General features: G+C 38.4%; 1 protein-coding gene and 1 long non-coding RNA gene across 2 annotated transcripts in view; both read left to right on the forward strand.

Annotated features, from left to right (window-relative positions):
* The window catches only part of MOSPD2 (motile sperm domain containing 2), a 33,326-nt gene that overhangs the window by 1,287 nt on the left and 10,192 nt on the right, over positions 1-21,847 (forward strand). Inside the window, exons 2-9 of the mRNA XM_053456949.1 lie at positions 7,134-7,191; positions 9,686-9,847; positions 11,979-12,065; positions 13,491-13,645; positions 15,322-15,382; positions 15,954-15,992; positions 16,806-16,930; positions 17,316-17,492. Of these exons, the coding sequence (XP_053312924.1) occupies positions 7,134-7,191; positions 9,686-9,847; positions 11,979-12,065; positions 13,491-13,645; positions 15,322-15,382; positions 15,954-15,992; positions 16,806-16,930; positions 17,316-17,492 (864 nt within the window). The remainder of the gene's footprint in view (positions 1-7,133; positions 7,192-9,685; positions 9,848-11,978; positions 12,066-13,490; positions 13,646-15,321; positions 15,383-15,953; positions 15,993-16,805; positions 16,931-17,315; positions 17,493-21,847) is intronic.
* LOC128474591 (uncharacterized) lies at positions 19,637-21,293 on the forward strand. The gene is made up of 3 exons (XR_008346369.1): positions 19,637-20,058; positions 20,156-20,275; positions 21,284-21,293. It is a non-coding gene; the product is annotated as an uncharacterized LOC128474591 (long non-coding RNA).

The raw sequence follows: 21,847 nt of genomic DNA on the forward strand, positions 1-21,847 counted from the left end.
TGTGGAATATGATGGCACTAAATAACACTCAAGCTAACTCCGTGATATATGTCGGTTGGTGACGTTGAAATGCTTTGTATCACCGGAGTGATAATATTGGCTTATGCAGCACCGTCGTAATCTGCGTCTCTATACAGAGGGGAAACAGGACATGGCAAGTAGTGCGTCACAAAATTACTATGTAACATAAAAGGTGCTACTGTGGCAATAATACAGGGTGATGCGCCAGAATACAATATACAGTCAGGCTCTCTCCACCTAACGTATCGGTTTGACTTAGTCTGTCAATTCTGGTCTCGTCATAACCCTTGAATCTATGTATTGTATTAAGCGCTGCGTAAATTGTTGGCGCTATATAAATAAAAGATAATAATAATATAATATATATAATATAAATATTGGAAGCTGGTGTTGCAGAATGGTGTATGTGCCGGTGACACCCTGTATCCCGGTGGTGGTGTGGCAGTGATACAGTTTATCTCTGTGTGCCGGAGAGCTGGGGTTCATTGGTTACGTTGAGGTTCTTTGTAGTGAAGCTGGTGTCTGCTCTGATAACGTGCTTTGGTGTAATTCTACAAGATCACTAATGGCTCCTCAAGGCATCTTGTGATTTCATCTCGAATAAAGTATACTCCAAAGAGGTGACATCTTCTATGTTGATTAGAACCCCACATGATACGTTTGCCATGGAAGTAATAACTTTCCGTTCGCGTTATTTGCATGCTTTTATTTTCTACTCTTTGCTGGAAGGTGGCTGCGTTTGGTAAATAAGGTCGGAGCCAAGAGAGGAAATTGTGCTAAACTCTCCGCTTTTTCCCCAATGAGCCCGACTTCCCTTAAAGGGTGAACTCCCATGAAAAGCTTTTAATAATGGCACATAAAAAAATACTTTTCATAAATACAGCGCTGTCTTTATTTTTAAAAAAGTTCTACTTGTTACATAATAAATTCAAAGTCTGGTGATTTCCCCAATATCACCTATTAGAAATGAGAAAATCCCTCTTCTTCGAAAAATTTTTTTTCTGTTAAGACCAATTTTAATGTTAATAACCTGGTAGAGATGTATATAATTTTTGTATTCATTGGAAGTCAGAGGTTAAAATAAATCACGTGGCTTCTGCTGTTGTAAATTTGAGGAGTGGTGAAACTTTGTGAGGAGTGGTGAAACTTCACGTTATCTGTTCATATAAATAACATTGGGTTTCTTACTTCAAATGAAACATCTTCCACTCGCCTTTTTCTTTGTAGGGGTACTTACCTTTAACATATCACGTTAAATATACATTTTATACAAAAATATTGTCCAGCCAACCTTCCCTTTAGTGAATAGACCCCATTGTGTTAAAGGCTGAAAACATGTTTCCTCTCATTTGTGAGGAGCAGAGCTCATAGATATGTTGGGGTTGAAAGTACCCCCAGGGCCCCCTCATTATGGACTAACCCCCAGACCTGTTCTACCTAGCTCCTATTGCCACAAACTGATATGGTACAGCATGCCCCTTGTTCACAATGTGGAAATTAACTTTAGGTTGGTTTCTGACGTTTCAGGGACCAGGTTGAATCTAAATGACCTTCAGTTATTGTGTTTTGTTTGAATCAACAGCATTCTGCCTACAGTTTTGCAGTTAATCGGGTTACCATGGCGATTAATTCTTGCCCACATTCCCCTGCCAGTTGCAGCTGCTTTTTCTCTGTGTCAGGTGTTGTTAAGGTTATATTGTACAAAGCGCTGCCACGTATGAAAAATATGTCAAGGCAAACGCATATCTTCTCATTTCATCCAAAACAAAAACCAGTAGCAGATAGCATAACATATGCCCTCATTACCAGTGTTAATGGGGATGCGTTTGCCAAGTGTTACAATGTACTCCACGAGTTTGTGCGTCACCACATTGATTCAGAACGTACCACTTGTGCTCCTCCCCCAACAGGGATTGTATGCGTTACAAAAAAAAAATAATGATTTAGTTAGGTGCAAAAACAACGAGTTTGGTACCAAGAAGAGTGTTTTATTATAAATATATTTATATTTAAGAAATGAAACCTAGTTTAATGGGGCTACTGAATGGGCTTTAGTTACAAAAAAAAAAACATGTTTGTAACAGTTAATCCCAAATTACAATTTGTGGTTCATAATACAAATTACACGTACAGGGTGGTGAAAGGCGGTGTTGATCTTGAACCAAGTGCCTCTTATAACGTCCTTCCTTCTGTCCACCGGTTATTCCAGTATCTCATGAAACAGGCATTCAATGACACCCAAATGGCACAAATCAAAGGTTAGGAAATGTAAGTGTAGAATGATGGTGTCATAATGCTTTTTGCAAGATTATTTATGCACAATGTTCGGCAAAATCATGTTGTGGCTCATATTTTGTACATGTCTGTCAGCATTTCACAATGTGCATATATTTCCAGTGTGTGTGTATAAGATTATATATACATATATATATCAGTAGACATTGCAGTCAGTTACAGTTGCCAAGTCCAAAGTGGCAGGAGGTTAGTTCCTATTTTTTTGTCCATTGTGACTAGACTTGATTTTCTCAAGCGTGTATTTCTTGTTAATGTGAAGCCCCACACCCTGTTAGGATAATTCTAACTTCCTCTTTTGTAAAGGCCACATTCATTGTCACCCAGGCAAGTACTTTAAATTTGGTCTGCCTGTTTCATACACACACACACACACATAACAATAAAACCTCCACCTTATGTGTATACCATGGGAAAAAGTTATCTTCTTCTTGTTGTATTTTGCACAAGTATTCCTCCCCATTAACTTTCCTCTGCCCTACTTGTAAATTGTTCGTTGGTACTGGCCGACTTTATGTTGGTGATGAAAAAGGAGATCATTTCAGCAGAAGACACTGATCTGGTGACGATTGCTTCGCCATAGGGTGCCAGCTATCCCCACTTCCATTAAGTCAACATTGAAATATCTCCCAGAACAGACTAACAAACTAAAAAAGCACAAGCTGTAAGTTGTTTTAAGGAGTTCATTTAGTTAAAATCATTGATGGAAACAATTCCATATTAATATGTATATTTTGCAACTAAGTACGCAATCTAATCAGTTATTCAGCAGTTCAGGGAACTGGTTTACAGGATATCAAAAGTTCACACCATGATAAGATGACTCACTAGTATTTCACAACGGTGCTCCTGCAGCAAGAAAGTGACCCAGACCTGCCGTAATTATGAACGCTAATCATCACTAGTGGCTGTAATTTCAGTCTTTATTTAGTTCATCAATATCATTGGTACAGCATAGAATCAATAACATGTGGAGCCAAAAATTGCCATGCCTCACATACCTCTCCTTACTCATAAAACACTTAGTCCTAAATACAAACATGCACGGCAGTAAATCGCTTAATTCCCGCATACCATGTATCACGATGAAAGAGTTCTGTAACGCCATGGAATTAGTTTTGGCTTTAAATAGAAAGTTAATTTTAAAGTGCCTGCTACCTAAAATAAATCCCATAATAGAACCTTACATAATTACCCATGTGGGTTACAGGATTGCTGTTACATGTAATGGTCCACGCTCTTGGGTTGTTTAGCTATCAAATGACCCACTCTGGATATTTAGCAACCTAATTGGGAACAGAATCTGAAATGATGATTTAAAATTCTAATTTCTTAATTTATCCCACTGTTTCCAAAAAGAAAAACTGAACCCCTAGGTTCAACTAGGTAATATTTGAAGTGTTATCTTTATATTCTTAGGGAAGCTTGCTGGTCATCTTTGTTGGTAACAACGGTCTTCAAATGCAGTAAAGCCACACTAGGTAATGTAGGTACAGTATATGCTTTTTTCAATTTAATTTTTTAAAAATACAGTCCATATAAAATAAAGAATAATAAGGAGAATAAAAGTTCAATGACTATAATTCGGGCGACGGTATACAAGTCAAATCCATAAGAGATGCAGAGAAAAGTAATGTCGTTAGGTGAGTGATTGAGGAAGAAGTCGCTTCAGTGCTGAAAGTAAAACAAGTTGGCTTTGCTGTGATCGCTCGGTGAAAACCTGCATCTTGACAGCTCAAGGTCACTCTGTAGCTCAGACTGGCAATTCTCACTGGGAAGAAAAACACTGAAAAGCATATTCACACAACAGCCTGTCATAAAGTATGAATATCCTCTGAACCGTCACAACCAAGTTCGCTGAGCGTGTTCCATGACCCTAAAATTCTGGCTCCTGGAATATAACCACTAAAGCCCAATCTCTTGGAACATTTTACGTACAAGGATATGGCTGTACAGTTACTTCCCGGAGTGTCTTTTTGTGAAGTTTATTCACTAAAGTGAGAGCTAGCAGGAAGATTGTGGTTTCAACTCCCCGAATTTACTATGCATTATAAAGGGCCATCCCTGGCAAATTTCTCTGCATAAAAGGTAGGGCTGTTCCAGCATAATTTATTAAGCAAGGTGGCTTTTACAAAAGCTTGCTGACTTAAGTATGCTTTATACAGGAACATGCATTACATTTAATGTACAGAATCTGCACCACTGTTACCACGCAGTCATTAAAATAATTTAAAATCACACACAAACTGGTACGACAGCTCACGCGCGCTTAAAAGCTAGTTGTTGGTTGAGGGGAAAGTGAAACAGCAGGAGAGGACTGCTTGTATAGGGATGAATGGATTGAGTCCGGATGATCTATAAAGGTTGTTGGTCATTCAGATGGCTTGATTAGGTTGGGCTTGAGTGTAAGGAGGAAAGGTTGTATGCTTCTCGAAAAAGGTGGGTTGTCAGCTTTTGAAGTTTGTGTACGAGGGAGAAAACATGAAGAGGTAATGACAGTAGAAGAAAGAAGTAAGTCATGAGAGGAACGAAGAGGGCGGTTGTGGGTCCATTTGCATAAAAAGGTAGAGATATAAGGGGGTGTGGAGTTGTTATAGGCTTTTTAGGTCAGGGTCAGAAGTTTGAATTTGATTCTTGAGTGTTTTGGGCAGCCAGTGGTGCGAGTGGCAAAGAGGAGCTGCAGTTTTAAAGAAGGATCGAAGCAGTGATGGGTGGGAAGGGGGAGACCAGTTAGTAGGGAGTTGCAATCATCCTGATGTGATATCAGAAAGGAGTGGATCAATATTGATTTCTACCATGCAGAATGGCCAAATTTGAGAGATGTTTTTTTAGGTGAAGGCTTCAGGATTTGGTGAGAGACTGGATATGAGGGATGAAGGAGAGAGCAGAGTCAAGTGGGACAACAAGGCAGCAAACTTGGTCTGTTGGTTAGATGGTGGCATTGTCAACAGTAACAGTAATGTCAGGATTTGTTGACAGGTGGGATAACCATAAGCTCAATCTTTGAGATGTTAAGCTTTAGGTAATGCAACGCCATCCATGATGCTGTTCGTCAGTGAGGCGAGCTGGAAGAGAAGTTGATAGGTCAGGAGAGGAAATGTACATTAGAGTGTCATCTGCATATAGATGGTATTAAAGCCAAAGTAAGTTATGGGTTGCCTAAGGGAAGAGGTGTAAATGGCATGATTTGAGCCAGGAAAGAGCGGTGTCATGGATGCTATGAGCATGGAGTTTCTGTAGAAGAAAGGGCTGGTTGACTGTGCCAAAGGCTGCAGAGAGGTCCAAGAGTATAAATATTGAGAAGTGACCTTTTGTTTTAAAGGTGAGGATGGCTTGTTGTAGAGGGTCATTTGTGGTGAGAAACTTCTTCCAGCAGTTAAAAATGCTAATGGGAGACGGGAAATTGAATGGTAGTCTGAGGATGTGGGATCAAGAGAAGGTTTCTCTAGGATGAGAGAGATAATGGCATTTTTTAAATGAGGATGGGAATACATCAGGGGGAAAGAGAGATTAAAGATACTGGTGGGGGTAAGGACATCAGAAAGTGATAGTAGAAGATGTGAAGGGGCAGTGAGGTGGGAGGACAAGAGTACCTCAGACACTTTGTGACTGGACAGAAGCAGTTGAGGACGGCTTGTGGTGAGGAAGGGTACCATATGATTAACACCATGGGGGGAAGATATTATCCCTGATGGTGTCAATTCTGTTTTTTAAATAACTTGGGCAGAGAAGGCTGTTAAATGTTGGTGTTTAGGGTTAAACAGAAGTTTAGGGTTATAGGAAAGGAAGGAGGTTAAATAAAATAGATTTCTGTGGAACGCCATGGCTGTGATGGACAGCGTGGGTGGTGGGACACAGTCACAGGAGCATCTATATCTAGGACTGAGGCTAACGTACGATTATACTAAGCTGTCGCAACATCAGGAGGAGGTAGAGATGGTTGAGAGAAGTGGCAGAAATGTGACATACAAGCAATACTTGCACAAGAGCTCATGGGGGGGGCATCTAAATGTAGAATGAAGTCGGTAAGATGAAACTGCAACCCTCTCACAAACTTCCTGTTATGGATAAGCCCCTCTGTTTTTAAATCCCACAACCCAGTTGTTTGCATGAAATGCATCATATTAATGTTTGTTCGATGGAATAAGGGCATCCTATACATTTAATAACACTTTTAAAAAGCATAAGAAGCAGATGTACACTGTTGTAGATGTAGACTTGTTGGAATTATATGTGAGACCCAATGCCATCAGATGCTAATGAAAAAGGCAGCAGTCTGTTTTTTTTCTACATATAGTATATGGTACAGCATACCAATGTATTTTCACACTTCAATTTGAACCCTGCAATAAAGTTCATATTCACACATGTTTTTTGCAATGTCAACAACCCACTGCCATTCCTTCTTATATTAACAAGTAAGGGCGAATAACAATGACAGCGACTGTTCAAGGAAACAGCTGACATTTTGTGTCTCAAGCTGCCTGGAAGCTTGGGTCATTGTTTCCATTCATCGGAGGCGCATGCACTACCATTCAAAAGTTTTGGGTCAGCTTTTTGTAATGGAAAAAAGGACATCTCTTGCAAAAGGGTTTTCTAACGATCAATTAGCCTTTTAAACTTAAACTGGGTTAGTGAAGACAACGTGCCGTATTTGCACCACCAACTATAATAAAATATTTTATTGCTATACTTGGTGAATTATTAACATGATACAAAGCATCTACTGATGATAAATTATTTTATTAAATGTAATAAATGTGTTTAAATATGAAAAATAAACCCATTCATGATATCGTTTTTTTTTCTTTCCTTTTAAGGAAAAGGACAAGCTAATACAAGAAACGAGGAAGAAGTTTAATCAAGATTACTTGCAAGGTACGTGTCCCTGAAGTGTATTCTTTATGACATTTAATAAACAAATGAATGACATTAATCATGAAAATGAGTGGCACTTGTGTGCTCAAGATTGCTGTGAGAAATGTAGAAATGTTTCTTTAGTCAAAGGTTATACTTTTTATTGGACCAACACAGAAGATAAAAATACATCTGAGGCCCCGAAAGCCTATGAAATCTTTTTCTATAGTGACCGTATTACTTCGGACTAAAGAGTCTCATCTCTTGGACCAATTCAGGTATCTCCGCTTCCTTATTGTGAATGTACAAACCATTGACCGTAATTCCATGGATCAATCAAACGTAGCTCCTCTGCTGAAACACTCACCGCTCTCTTCTGTCGGTTAAGCATCATGGTTTGTGTATCATCATAGAGGCCGTATCTCTGGAAAACGGTATATCCTTCAGATATTCACTTCTTTTTAATTTGACAGTGGAGAGAGATACTTTTATAGGAAGGGTTCCTTAATGCTATTCCTGATAAGGGGTGTATTTCTCTGAAAAGATCTGTATTTTCACTGTTACTGATGGCATGGCTTTGCAGCAGTTTACTAGAACACATGCAATTAGACCAGTTCAAACACATTCATAAGCATCAAAGCTCCTTTTTTATGTTTGAAACCTTTATAGCTGCCTTTGAACCTGGTATCGGAGATCAAAGTATGTATTAAAGTTAAGTGTATATATATATGTGTGTATATATATGTGTGTATATATATATATATATATATATATATATATATATATATATATATATATATATATATATATATATATATATATATATATAATGTAGGATTTATAGTAAAGTTCTCGTCACTGATCTTGATAACATTAACAATTTTCTTTTAATGCCCAAGATAGACTATAAATTGAGAATTCAGAAAATAAAGCAGACCTGTTTACTTTTGCAGAGTTGGTTCTGCATATGATTAAATACATTAGAGAACTTGAATAACAGGTTGATGGATGTTTGTTAATGTAAATATGCTGTTAATGTTTTTAGTATTGAAGTCATTTAATTGGAACCGTGGGCTCTTACAGGATGGCTTAAACTTTTATTTGGCTTTTCTCTGGTTCAGCAGGGCTCCTGTCTGCACTTTCCATCACGTTGGTATTAACCGGATTAAAACTCATATTTTAGTGAAAAAATCCTTTTGATTAAATTTTCTACATTACAACTCGACCAAGAATGTGAACCTATTCCTGAACGGCAGGACTTTTTGTTATTTAGTTTTTCCCCCCAATTGAATTAGCAGGATTTTATTCTGGTTCATTTATTAATAGATGAAGAATTCTTTCCCCTGTGTGATTCTGAACCAGCGGTCACATTTAATTTCTGTATAATACTCTGCTGTGTTAGGGCCATACTCATCACAAAGACTCTCTGTTAATAAGAATTTGAATTCACAGAATTCGTTTTAAAAAAAAAATCTGTTATTTTAAAGCAATGGTTGTTATTTTTAACTGTAGTGTTATTTTATGTTCACTTTTTGCCTTGTGTTCTGTCTTTCCCGGCAACAATAAAAGTTGGGGGTCTTGCTGTCCAGCTTTCTATAATGCGGGAAATAGCGTAAGAGGAGGTCAGTTGTCTTGTAAACTGTGGTCTGCGGACCACCTGTAATCAATATGAAGATGATAATGAGATATTTATCTAAGCAAGGTACATGTTTGTGTCCGCAGGATAGAAAGCAGGCCAGACAGGAAACGTGGGAGTTTTTTTTTTGTTTGTTTTTGTTTTTTATATAGGCCAAATACCCATTACCTTAGTTTTTATTACTTATATGTTAGAGGCAGGGGGCAGAACACTCATCCCTATATCATATACACTTTAATACATGTGATAGCTGAGAAGTCCCCTTAGATATGTTTGTGGTGTCGCCCTTATAAATGCATGGGAGATTCTCTACACTTACCTGCCTCCCATCTCCTGCGGCCGGCACCTGCGTGTGTACTCGCCACTATTGGTTTCAGCGGCAGCACTTTCCTGCTGGTTATTAACTGCTTAAAAACCGTAGTAGTAGTAGTAATAGCACCACGGAGGGAAGTTTGCACGACTGCTCTGGAGTATAGAGAAACCCGTAAAAAATACTTTTTGAGTACTTTACTAAAGCCAGAATAAAAACTAGTTACCGAATCGACGTGATCAGTCTCAGGTAAATCATGCATGGTGACCTTTCTGTACTACTCAATTTGCATCAAGAACACCATGTTGTTTTTCAGGTACAATGCAGGTGTTGCTGCAGCTTTTGCAACATTCTGGTAAAAATCTACAATTTCATTAGGCGCTATTCGATAAAATGTTAGCGTATTCTGTACCTAGTGACACAGGCTTTATCTTGTGTTCTTGCTGTTTAAAAAGTGTCCAAAATGTAATTGATTTAATGTTCCTGTAAGACTGGTACCTGATCTTTCCATTACTTCGGAGGAATTATGGCTTCACATATTAATAATGCCTTGGTTTTTTTGCATGCAGCTCCAGACAGCTCTGACAGATATGATTCTCGTGATGTAGAAAGACTGCAGAAGGATGACACCTGGCTGGAAAGTTATCTGCTCTGGAGGCACAACGTAATGGACGACGCACTGAAGATGATTGATGAAAGCCTGAAGTGGAGGAAAGAAATAGGAATAAATGGTAGAAATTCTTAACTTTCGTATCTGGTGTTCACAGATTATATATATATTTATTTAACCAAAAGCATAACTTGGAAAATGTTTGAAAGATTGTATGGGTTATTTTAAGTTTAAACTCTTCCTTCAAAGTGGATTTATTTCTGAACCAGACAATACTCTTTCAGCTCTCTTACCCCTCTATGCATTATAAAGACTCAACCCAAACTTCTTTTACGTTCATGAAGAGCTGAGCTGGCCCTGCATAATGTATAGCTAAATCTATGGGATGACTTTAAGGAATCCCTGTTTATATCTCCCTTGCATACACTGGCAGGTGAGTTTCCATTACCTCACTATCTGTACATTATATCTCCAGCAAGAAAGGCTGGCCCTGTAATGCTTATTTCAAAGGGTGACGAGATTTCCCTGATTTAACTACATGTTATAGAGGGCAAACCAAGTTCTTCCTGCAGCAGAAACTCACCGGGGTACTTGGGTATGATAATGTGTAATGAAATTATAAACCTCATTATCAAAATGGCTGTTACTTCCAAATGTCTTGGGTGGTCCGCCAACATTTGACAGAATTTTTATGTTGGCAAAATGTTCAAAAACTTTTCAGACATCGGTTTCTTATTAACTGACAAATTGTTGAAATGTACTCCCTAGATAAGGTTCAGATGTGTGTGATCTCTATTAAAAATATATGAACATGGAATTTCCAAAGCTGCCCTTCAGTTCCTTTTTTAAATGAAGACTAGAAAATTCCCCTTGCATGGAGTCCCCTGTGTCTTTCAGTGTCCTGAATTAGAAAAAATAGGCTTGATCAGTAGCTCGGAGCTTTGATGTTTCTGCTTTTTATTTCTCTCTCGTTGTAGGGCATACATATAAGCAAACGTTATTCCTTTTCCCCTTTCATCCGTAAAAGTATGATTTTTGATTCAAAGCCTATGCACAATTAACAAGCAGACCTTTTTATGGAATGATAGTACAGTCGTGCCCCTAACCTCTAAATGTCCTTCTACCAAAAACTTCCTCAGAGAATGTTCTAGAACTAACTCTGGAACCACGTTGACAAGTTCATGTAATCCTTTCAAGTAACGCTGACCTTTTTACCCCACTCCATCTGCAACAAACGGTTCAGGAACCTGTGTGATCATCCACTCTTCAATTTGTTGTGTCTTCAGCTAGGCCATCAATATCATTATTTTGTATAAGTGGGAAAAGGTTGTTTTTAGACAGCGGTCTACAAAGATTTCACAATTCCCCGGGGCCTAAGTTGCAAAATTCCAATAGAAGCTAAACTCTGGAATAATTCTCAGAAGACCATTGAAAGATGAGAGTGGTCAGCAACTTCTCCGTTTGCAGATTATCTCTAAGCCTCTTTTCTCGTTTCTCATTGATTTTTTTTTTTAAGGAGCACTGAACTCCAGAGACTCCCATTGCAGGAATTGCACATCTCACAGAAAAGTGTGGTAGCGAGGGACCCTTTCCAAATACCCTCTTGTGAGGGCCGAGCTAACACAGATGCTGTAGGCTACAGAAAAAGAATAATAGCAGAGAGTCATATAATAAACCAAGTTGGCAATTCAGCAGAACATACCCCAGAGTATCTCCCCAACGCCAGTATAGCGCTATTATCACCAGTTACACAAACTATATAGCCTATTTATTAACGCGTATATTACACTTTTAAATCAAATTCTGTTGAAAATGGGTAAATATACAACAAGTAATATTTTTAATCTTTTGTACTAAAAAAAACTTTTGTTTCTGAATATGTAATCTAATACGGGCGCCAGAAAATCAGAATTTCCGGTTACTCGCTGAGCCGTAGGTGTCTCTAGACAACAGTAGCTACGCCACTTTCCAAACAGGTCTAGTTTATGAAATCCTGTAATACCAAAACCCAGTGCTTTTCAGAAAGTGGATTCAGAAAAAAGGTTCAGATTTATGTGTCGATAAAATTAAGCAGGCGCACGGTGAAGATGGTAGGGGCTTTCGCTGGAACACGGGATACTTGGAGATGGTTTTGTATTTTCAGACAGGGATCAGAGTTATAGTTGTTCTTCCTTGACTTATGACATAGTATTTAGGATTGTTTATTTCCTAGCAGATTGAATGGTCTCATTCTAACATGTGCATTATTTCAGATCTGAGTGAATCAGTGATACCCAAGTGGTGTTTTGATATCGGTGCCACATATCTGCATGGATATGACAAAGAAGGCAATAAGATGTGTAAGTTTTTTTTTAATTATTATTATTTATTTATTTTTAGAAAAAAGGATATACCCAAGGCACTTACTCCTTTTCCTTTTTTATGTTTGTTAGGAGGATTTATATGTGTATATTTGTATGTGCCTCTGTTGCAGGCTTCAAAAATAACCCCGGACTGGATGATACAAACTGGTCCATCCTGTCTGTCGTAAAACTGGCAACCCTGCTCTAAATGCTCCACTTTACGTACCTATACACAAAAATTACACATAAAATGTTGGGCTGTTCATATGTATAGGAAATTTAGAATGGTCCATCTGCTAGCGATGAGTAAGATATTCACATGGTATGGAAGTACAGACTTTATTCATGTGCGCGATGAACACATACTTCCCAAGTGTCTACGGGATAATCCAGCTTTTCGGGCGCTGTCCTGCTAAACAGCGTCAAGGACCAGTTAAAGATCTCCTCTGATCTCACCTGATTGTGAACTGCCCCTTTGAGCTTTCTGTATTTTATAAAGTATTAACTCCTTGATGACAATTGATGTGCCAGGCACGTCACAAGAAAACATCCCGTTGGCAATTGCTGTGCCTGGGAGAAGATGGCTTTGTTCTCCCAAATGGTGTTACTGTAATGCCTCAACGTTGAGGCATTTAGCAAAACCGAAATCTGAAGCAGGGGCCCGGTCTGATTGCTCCATGGAGCGTCAATGTGCCCAGTTTAAAAGAAGTTTAGTTGCCCCCTAAACTTAAATGGTGTGGCTGACATACTTTGATATTGAGGTGTTCAGCCACGCCAAAAACCCACCCCCACTACCACAAACTTTTGAAAAGGCTGGTAGTAGAATTAGTGCATGGAAAGGGTTAAAATACCAGCAGTTGAAATGGCCTGGGTGTTTAATTTTCAAGCATATATGTTTTGATGGGGGTAAATTGAACTTGAAATATGTCCCAAATACTGCAGGACATGGGGCAGTACGACCTGATTTGAAAATAAATAGTTTTTTAAAATAGCAATATGCTACTTGTACTTATTGCCCTATAACTTGCAAAAACATATTTTATAAGCTCAGAACAAACATTTGAATTAATTTAGCAGGTTTTTTTCATTCGCTTTTGTTGCTTTTTATAGTAAACTATAAAAGATCGAAATAATAGTATCCTGAAAAAAAACAATGTATAACTTGTGTGTGTATTCAGTAGATGAGAGAGAAGAAAATGACAGCTAAACACGAGAACCGCAGAAATGCTAAAACAGCCATTGTCACGAAGGGTACAAAAAATAACAGCTCCGTCTTTAAGGTGTTAATATATTTTTGAGTCATGCCAGCTCATGTGTTTTCTCAGTAGATATTTCTTTTGCAAACATCCTCAAAGATCATGCGGTGGTTTCTGTGCCAGGCAGCATGTGCTCATTAACTTTTTGTTCGTTCCTCAATCCTAGTGTGGCTCAGAGTGAAACTCCATATACGTGACGCCAAAACAAACGAAGACAAGAAGAAATGTGTTGCTTTTTGGTTGGAGCGTTACGCCAAAAGGGAGCCGGGAAAGCTGTTAACAGTGGTGTTTGACATGGCTGAATGTGGACTTAGCAACATAGTAAGATACCCATTTCTTATTGCTCAATAAGTGTAGCCCGTGTTTTATTCCTCCAGAATGAATACCTTGACTATAAAGTACTATATACAGTGGAAATAGTGCGCATGTATTTGGTTTGCTAGTGTGGGTTTGGTTTGCTTAAGGTATGGGCCGCTGATGACACATCTGTATTCTCCACTCTCTCAATGATGTGTCTTATTGGTGACCGAGAAGACCAGAAAGTGATGTAATAAATACTATCGTTCATTACAGGCAGCAAATGCTCCTGAGACGTTTCTACTGAGCCAACCCCATGTACCACATGCATAGTTTGATGGATCCGTCTGTAATCTGTATACTCCAGATGGTTCCTTAACATTGTTCAATGTAGGGAGGTGCATCTCAACACTTACAGATCACACAAGGTTCTCAGTTGGGCCAATGTCAAGCTGCGTTCGGTAACCTGGGGAGGACAGCACAAGTGCCTTTTGTGGTTGGGGAGGGGGCACCTCGAATGCCCTTGTGGTTGGGGAGGGGGCACCTCGAATGCCCTTGTGGTTGGGGAGGGGACAGCACAAATACCCTTGTGGTTGGGGAGGGGACAGCACAAATGCCCTTGTGGTTGGGGAGGGGACAGCACAAATGTCCTGCTGGTACTGCAGGGGACAACATTCCCAGAAGGCAGCAATGGTAACTCGGTGACAGAAAAGTGGTAGGAATGTGGAACAGCGATTCTGGTTGTAATTAAAAATGGGAAACATTTGCAAATGTACCACTAACCTGTATAGCAACGTCTTACCCGGAGATCCAGTGACAATTGAAAACCTTTTTATAGAGTTTAAATTTATATACATTCAAGAACTCTGATGAGATGTCTGAAATGCCTTTTTGGTGTTTTGCTTTTTCACCCTTGCTTTTGCTTATGTTCTATCTCTCTAGAGAATCATTTTTAAATATGCATTGATGTAGGTTATTCCCTTATGCAGTAATTCATGCTCCTAGTTCTAAATAGATTTGGATAACTCAGTTTTCTTCCCGCTTTGCCATTTTATAATAATTTCTGGCAAACAAAGTTAAGAAAGGGTTATTTGTGTAATCTTTGGCAGTCGGTGGTTTCCTCGAACCAATGTCTACTGCATAATAATGAGCTGTATTATATTAAATGCAAGAGATAAAACATGATTTTCATTGCAAGTGGGTTCATTAGAAAAGGTTGTTCTTGAGATAATGTGGATTTGCATTTGTAATCCTCCTGGGTTTTTAGTTTGCAAAGATAAAATGATAATTTTTTCCTGTGCCTTTTGAAGTGGAAGTAATATATTTATTAAAAAAGGGACAGTGCCTCAAGGACATACTTCATGTAGAAATGGGAATTTATTTCTTGCGTGCTGTGTGTGATGATGAATTACTCTAATATATATATACATACATTTATTCAAGCACAGTATACTATGGTATAAAATAAAAAATATACGATATTCATTTAACAGGAATGTTCTGAGTTGTAAATAATAGGAGGCAATGGGATGTGCCACTGGTGATCCAAAATGCACAGGGTTCATACGGTTGGAAAAAAAAAAAAGTATAGCAGAACTATTGTTTACCTCTGATAATAAATGTACTTAATCAGCAAGGATGAGTAGTATCCGTGCTAATCTTAAAAGGCAGATTACAAAATATATATATTTTTTTTTTAGGATATGGATTTTGTGAAATTTGTCATCAACTGTTTTAAGATCTACTACCCTAGATACCTATGTAAGTAAAGTTCCATATGTATTGTGATTTATAATGTGTATGTGTGTATAAGATTGAGTAGGTCATAAGAGAAGTTGGCTGTTCCACAACTATGTTAATTCAAATTTATGCTGACACAGGTGACGTTCCAGTTACCTCTATGACGTTCTACACGGTGGGTGGTAGTATTGGGTGATCGAGTTCAGAAGGATAAAATCCCCTCAACCACGTTCAGGGTATTCCTTTCGGTTAAACCTCATGTAATATAGAGAAACTTGCACAGCATGTTCTGTGTTACAGTGGATGTGTGACCTTTGTGTTGAACAGAGCTCGCATGCCTTCATTTATTTCTTTTGAAGATATGCACTATTTATTTAAAAGTTAGCTGTTTTCATGGAAAACAAGGAAATTTCTAACTAACATAATGGTTTTCTATTGGTCAATTGGCCTTTTAAACGTAAACTTGGATTAGCGAACACAACGTACTATTGGAACAGAGGAGTGATGGGAGTGATAAAGGGCCTCTGTACGCTCTTGTATGTATGCCTGATTTCGTACCATTACTAATTTATTCACAATTTATTTCTTACAGCTAAGATTGTAATCTTTGAGATGCCGTGGATAATGAATGGTAAGTTCTGTGTGTATTTTCCACACAGTTCATGAAAATAATAGATTGAATGCGAATGAATTTGAGCAGAGCCCTACTCATCATATGTTTCTGTCTCGTGTGTGACATGCAACTTACCGTATGTCCTGTTATCTATTGTAAAGTCCTCGATGTGATGGTGCTCTGTAAATCTGTAGATAATTAAGGAAAGTGTGAATTTTTTTTTTTTTTTTTTCAGTGTGCCCAACATTTTGTTAAATTAGTTTACTAATGTAACTTTTAGGCAGTAGTTCAGGATTTCCAGACTCTTAGAGTGTGTTGTTCGTATTCCAAACTGTTTAGTAGCGGTGAAGTAGAACAGAGAATGTCAAAGTTCTGCCAGAAATGAATTCTGAGCACTTTGAGCGGTACAAATTTTTTAGACAGAAACAAGTTTTGACACGGGGTAAATGAGCATTTTCGCTGTTGGTGTGGAAAGTGACAGATGCAGCCGCGTGATTAAATTGAAGTTCAACTTGAAGATTTCCACCGCCTGCTGGGTTGAAGCCAATTTACAGTGATCATTCTGAGTTACAGTTAGTAGCAACCGTCATTCCTAAGCTCCATGCCCCAGTTATACTGATATCACCGAGTCCTAGCGAACCTTTTAATACATTGTAGGCGCCGGATTAGTGAGTATTATGCTAATGTGGTGGCTGTTTTGCCGGTTTGGCATGCAGAAGACATAAATGAGATGCACTGAATTAAACTGATGTTTTTCTAAACTAATTGTGGATTTCTTTTTGGAAATTCTTTTTTTTTCAGTATATAAGTTTGTTTGTTTCTTTCTGGCAGCTGCTTTTAAAATTGTCAAGGGCTGGCTTGGTCCGGAAGCTATAAACATGCTGAAATTTGTGAACAGGAGTGAGATCCAGGAGTATATCAGTGCCGAGTACTTGCCTTCGCATATGGGAGGGACAGTAAGTATGCCAATAGTCCCGCAGTGTCAGATCTTTGTAAGAATATATATATGTACTCAACATTGTCAGTTCAGATTTACATCCAGCTGCCACGGGTGCTTTACAGCAACAAAAAATATATGTGGGGCATTTAGCCGCAAACACCTGCCTTCCAACATGGCACCGCAGGCAAGTAGTCTGCCTGCTAAAACCAACCTTGTTAAATATAATACATAGTTAGAAAATGTGTCACATGTTTGCTTTTATAAAGTGGTATAGTTTATTTTTATATATATTTTTTACCTGCTTGTTAACCAGTCCAGTTAGAGAACAGCCAAAGGTTTTTTTTTTGTATTTATTTATTATAACGGTACTAAGAAATAATTCTGATTGTCTTTAAATTTAGGATCCTTTCAAGTATAGCTATCCACCATTACCCGATGATGATTTTAAAACACCAGTGTGTGAAAATGGGCCGATTACCAGCGAGGATGAATGTGAAAGTAAGGAAGAGATTGAGTCTGACACCAGAGACACGGTGGACTCGGCTATAAATGAGGAGAGTGCAGCCAGGACAAAAAAGGTGAATAGGTTCAACTTTAATGTCCTACCAGAAAAGATATATATAGCAGTATTGCTCCTGAAGAAGGTATTTTAAAGACATGTGTGATAGATCCTGAAAGCTTATGTGTCTGTACCTCTTATGCTGTGAACATTAGTCCACTTAAGGGTATCAGAACCTGTCTGGCCAGAACGGGAGACAAATGGATGTTGCTCTATTAGCTCAAGGGGGAAATGCAGTCTTTAGTTGAAGATGGAGCCTTTTACGAGGCACATTTTTTGTGCTGGCCCAGGTATCGTCATTGACTAAAGATGCCAGGAAAGAGTGATTTTTTTAATATAAGCTTTTATCGCTTTAGGCTCATTTGATTTTACCTGTTATAAGTCATTGTGCGTAATGTTTGAGTCCGACGTGTACCTGAAGATCAGGAGTGACCTATAGGGGTGCAAACGCTATTAAGTCATTAATAATGTGTGTTTATTCACTCTAATATAAAAGAGTCTTACAGACTTTGCCCTCTGTTGTTTTCCACAAATCACCTGACTATGTTCTGCTTATCATTATAACTTTAGCTGGATGGACATTGAACAGAGCGAGTATTTCTTTTGTAAAACAAGCTATTCAGTTACTTGATTTAAAGCATCACGAGTTGTTTTTTGACTTTGTGTCTCCGTGAGGTTGATAAAGCAGATTGTTACATTGATTCTTGAGTTTACAATTTATGGGGCAGGTAGAAACATGCAGTACTTGAAAAAGTTTTCAAGGATTGGAAAAAGGAATGTTCGAATCCAACAATGTTTTCAGTATTGATTCCTGATATGTCCACAAACGTAGGTTTTGTTTGTGAGTCAACGCCAAAACATTGCTTGATATAATAATAATAAAACATATTAGAGCTGTACAAGGATGCCTAGAATCAATAAGGTAATCAATCACAGCAGATTTTAAGACCTAAATGAAAATTATCGTATAAAAAGGGATAGAATTGCTACGGCATCAGTAGGTTGTGGGAGACACTTGAAAGTTGTTATAAACGATGTATTGATTAATCTGCTTTCCCATGCTTTGCATAATTACACAAGACCTGGAGATGGCAAACGCTTTCCTGCTTCCCTGCCTTGCTTACACATCTACCTGTTATGTATGTCAGTTGGATTCATAAACACTTGCACTGAATTTCTAAACAAGGTATTGTGTAACTGGCACACGCCATGTAAATACTATAATATATATATATTATACATACTGTAAGTTGTACTTGCCTTCTCCCCTCCTTCTCCCCTACTTCTATCGAGGCTGTAAACTCTACTGGGCGGGAAGCTGTTTCCTAAATGCGTTCGTATCCATTGTACCCTAATCAGAGTGTCTGTAAACCACTATACTTTATAAACTGTATATAACTGCAGTAATTCCTCCCCATGTGTTATATTGTAAGTAGCTAAGTAAATCTGTTAATGCTTGATATAAAAATACACAGACATACTAAACGCGATTATATCTTTTAAGACCAATTGCTTTGTTAGCAAGAGAGATGTGGTTTTTAAGGATACGCCAGCCGGTGTATACACTTTAATGCATAGCTGTGCGGCCCCTTTAAATTTTCATGTTGTCCATGAGGGAATTCTGCAGGATCACCTATATGCGTTGCCTCTTTCCACACTACCCAAAAACTCAGCTCCAGCTCTGGCATATATGGAAAATCACAACATTGATTTCAATGGAAGCATTTTGCTGTCACTGATTGGGTAGCTTCTAGCAGCCAATCAGCGGCAAGAAATGTTTGACCGTGGAGGAGGAGGGCAGCTGCTGCAGGACCAGATTTTCTTTGTGATTTTTACCATGTTTGTTAAACCATGACACTGGTTATATTCAGCAACATCTCCTGATTATACCCCACATGCATATTTCTTATGTTGAAGAGGGGCACATACATATACTGGGGAGGGCTAAGAGGCATTGTATGAAGGGCCGACACTAACAAGTTTCTCTAACAATGACTGAGCTGATGGTCCTGTATAATGCATAGTTCAATGTTTGAGGAGACTATCCATTACCTATACATTATACAGGGCCAAGCTAGCTTTTCCTGGTGTGGGCTCTGCATAATGTATAAAAAGTCAAGGAGTTTCACAGAAGGGGATGGAGGGGGGCTCCCTGTATCCAATATATAATACATCTTTAGAGATAAAATCTAATCCATTGAGAATGATGTGATTATATTTACTAACCGTGTCTGTTCTGTCGCATTTGTTCACCCGAATCATTATAACTAATTTCTCTCCTTGTGATTTTCAAATTCCTTAAGCGATGGGTAACTACTTTTAACACCATGCAGCTGCTGGTCATCTTTAATGTAAAGAAAGGCTACTATGTATTCACGAAGAAAGACTTCTGAAGGCAAAGAGGAGAGGAAAGAAGGATGCGCGCTGGTTTATCCTATCTGTCTTACTGTACACTACTACGACTAACACTGAACATGCGCAGACACCTTTTCTCCTTATATGTACATCTCGGCTTTGGGTTGTTTTTTTTCTTAACTCTCCAAAAGAAAATCAGGAAGGCTCATAGTCAATTTGTGGACCAAACCGTAAGTTTCTCGTACATTTAGTTTTTGGGAAAAAAATACATAATTTACATATTATAGGTTCCTATTTCCTTATTCATTTCTTTTCTCCCTGCTATAGCAGTCGCACAATACCCAGCCTACAACCAGTCTGTCTGATGGTTTGGGGGAAGAGGAACAGAGAGGTGCAGCAACGAGAGAGCTTTGTCACAAGGGCAGCGTGTGATGAGGAATTGTAATGGTAATGACTCAAGTTAAGAAATGTTTACAGACAAATGAGCAATTGATTAGATAAATAGACCGTGTGCTTCATGCTGATAATAGAAGCAGAACTGCCTGGTATTGGCGTAACTCAGCATGACCCAATCCGAGCCGTTCTCTTTTATTTTTAAAGCATTACTTTTATTGTATTTATTTATTATTCTGAACAGGCTGACTGGAGTGCAAAAAGACAAGGAGCATGCATTCGTATGGCATCTAAATACTTAATTGTGAATATGTATAACATACCCTTGCAAAGTATAGCGGATTTTCAAAGCAGTCATACCATATCAAAAACAAATGTAACTAATTTGCTCCCGATCAGCCCAGTTACAATCTGATGGGTATGATAGGTCATGGGATGCGTTAATGAACCCTCTGCCTGGGTAAGTTCTGTTTAGAGGGGGGGGGTCAGTTTTTATTCTTAAAATCAGCTGATTTCGGCACTTGACGTGTCAACACAAATTACACATTTCATACCAGATCAGCATCTTAAAGTCCCCTATTGCGGCGTCTGATACCAAGTACCCCGCACCACTTTAATGACAAGTGACTCCTCCAGATGACCTTGTCAGCAAAAACAAACAACGCAACCCTTTTTATTGGTGTTGGCGTTTCCGAGTCTCCCTGTACTCCTTCCTACCCAGTGATTTTTCAGCAAGTTTAATTAACTTTAAACCAGAATTTTAGGCTTTGACTTTTGACGTGGCTCTGGGAGATTTATTGTGTCACGATTGCTCAGCTCTTAAATTGCATGTTTCTCCTTCACTGGTTTGTGAAGAGCCTCGGTAACAATCTTTGCTTCTTTCATTGGTGTTTTTGAGCTTGATTTTAAGGGGCAAATCTGTTTTTAATTTGAGAACAGTTTGTGTGTTAGGGCATGTGTAATAAATCAGTTACACATTTCTTCCTCACAGTTCTTAATTTCAGAATAACTAATTATTTTAATGTTTATTGGTTTTAAATGACTTATTTTTTTGTCTTTCAGAATGAAGAGCTTTCTGCATCTCCCAAAGATTGTAATTGTCCGCTTTGCAGCATTCACAGTTTAATTTTCCAGTGTTTTTCCTGCCATGTTTACAGCACGGTCCGCATATTATACATATAATTCATAGAACACTTGGCTCACGATGGAAGTGTAATTATGTAGACAACACCACCTCATGATTCTCGTCTTCTTGCCCTCCCCTAAATGGCACATTTAGTTTTTTGCTATTATCATTACATCGTGAGCATGATATAGCGATAAAGAAAAAGGCTTATATTATATTAATAAATATTGGCTGAGCATAAACTACGTTGGACTGACAGTGAATCATTGATGGATGGACGGTAGACATGTGCAGGTTTAACACAGATCTCATAATGTTTGGAATAGTAATAATTGTTGTATATCCAGTGAACAATCAAAATATCTGTTAATTCAATGCTTTTTCCTTTGTGATGAAATGTGATTCATGCGAATCATGTTCATCTACTGCATATCGTTTTGCATAACGGTTCTGCGCAATTCTAGAGTTCTGCGGACAGGCCAGAAATTCTGAGTTTTTAA

The sequence above is a fragment of the Spea bombifrons genome, chromosome 2, assembly GCF_027358695.1.
Source record: "Spea bombifrons isolate aSpeBom1 chromosome 2, aSpeBom1.2.pri, whole genome shotgun sequence".
Lineage (NCBI taxonomy): Eukaryota > Metazoa > Chordata > Amphibia > Anura > Pelobatidae > Spea > Spea bombifrons.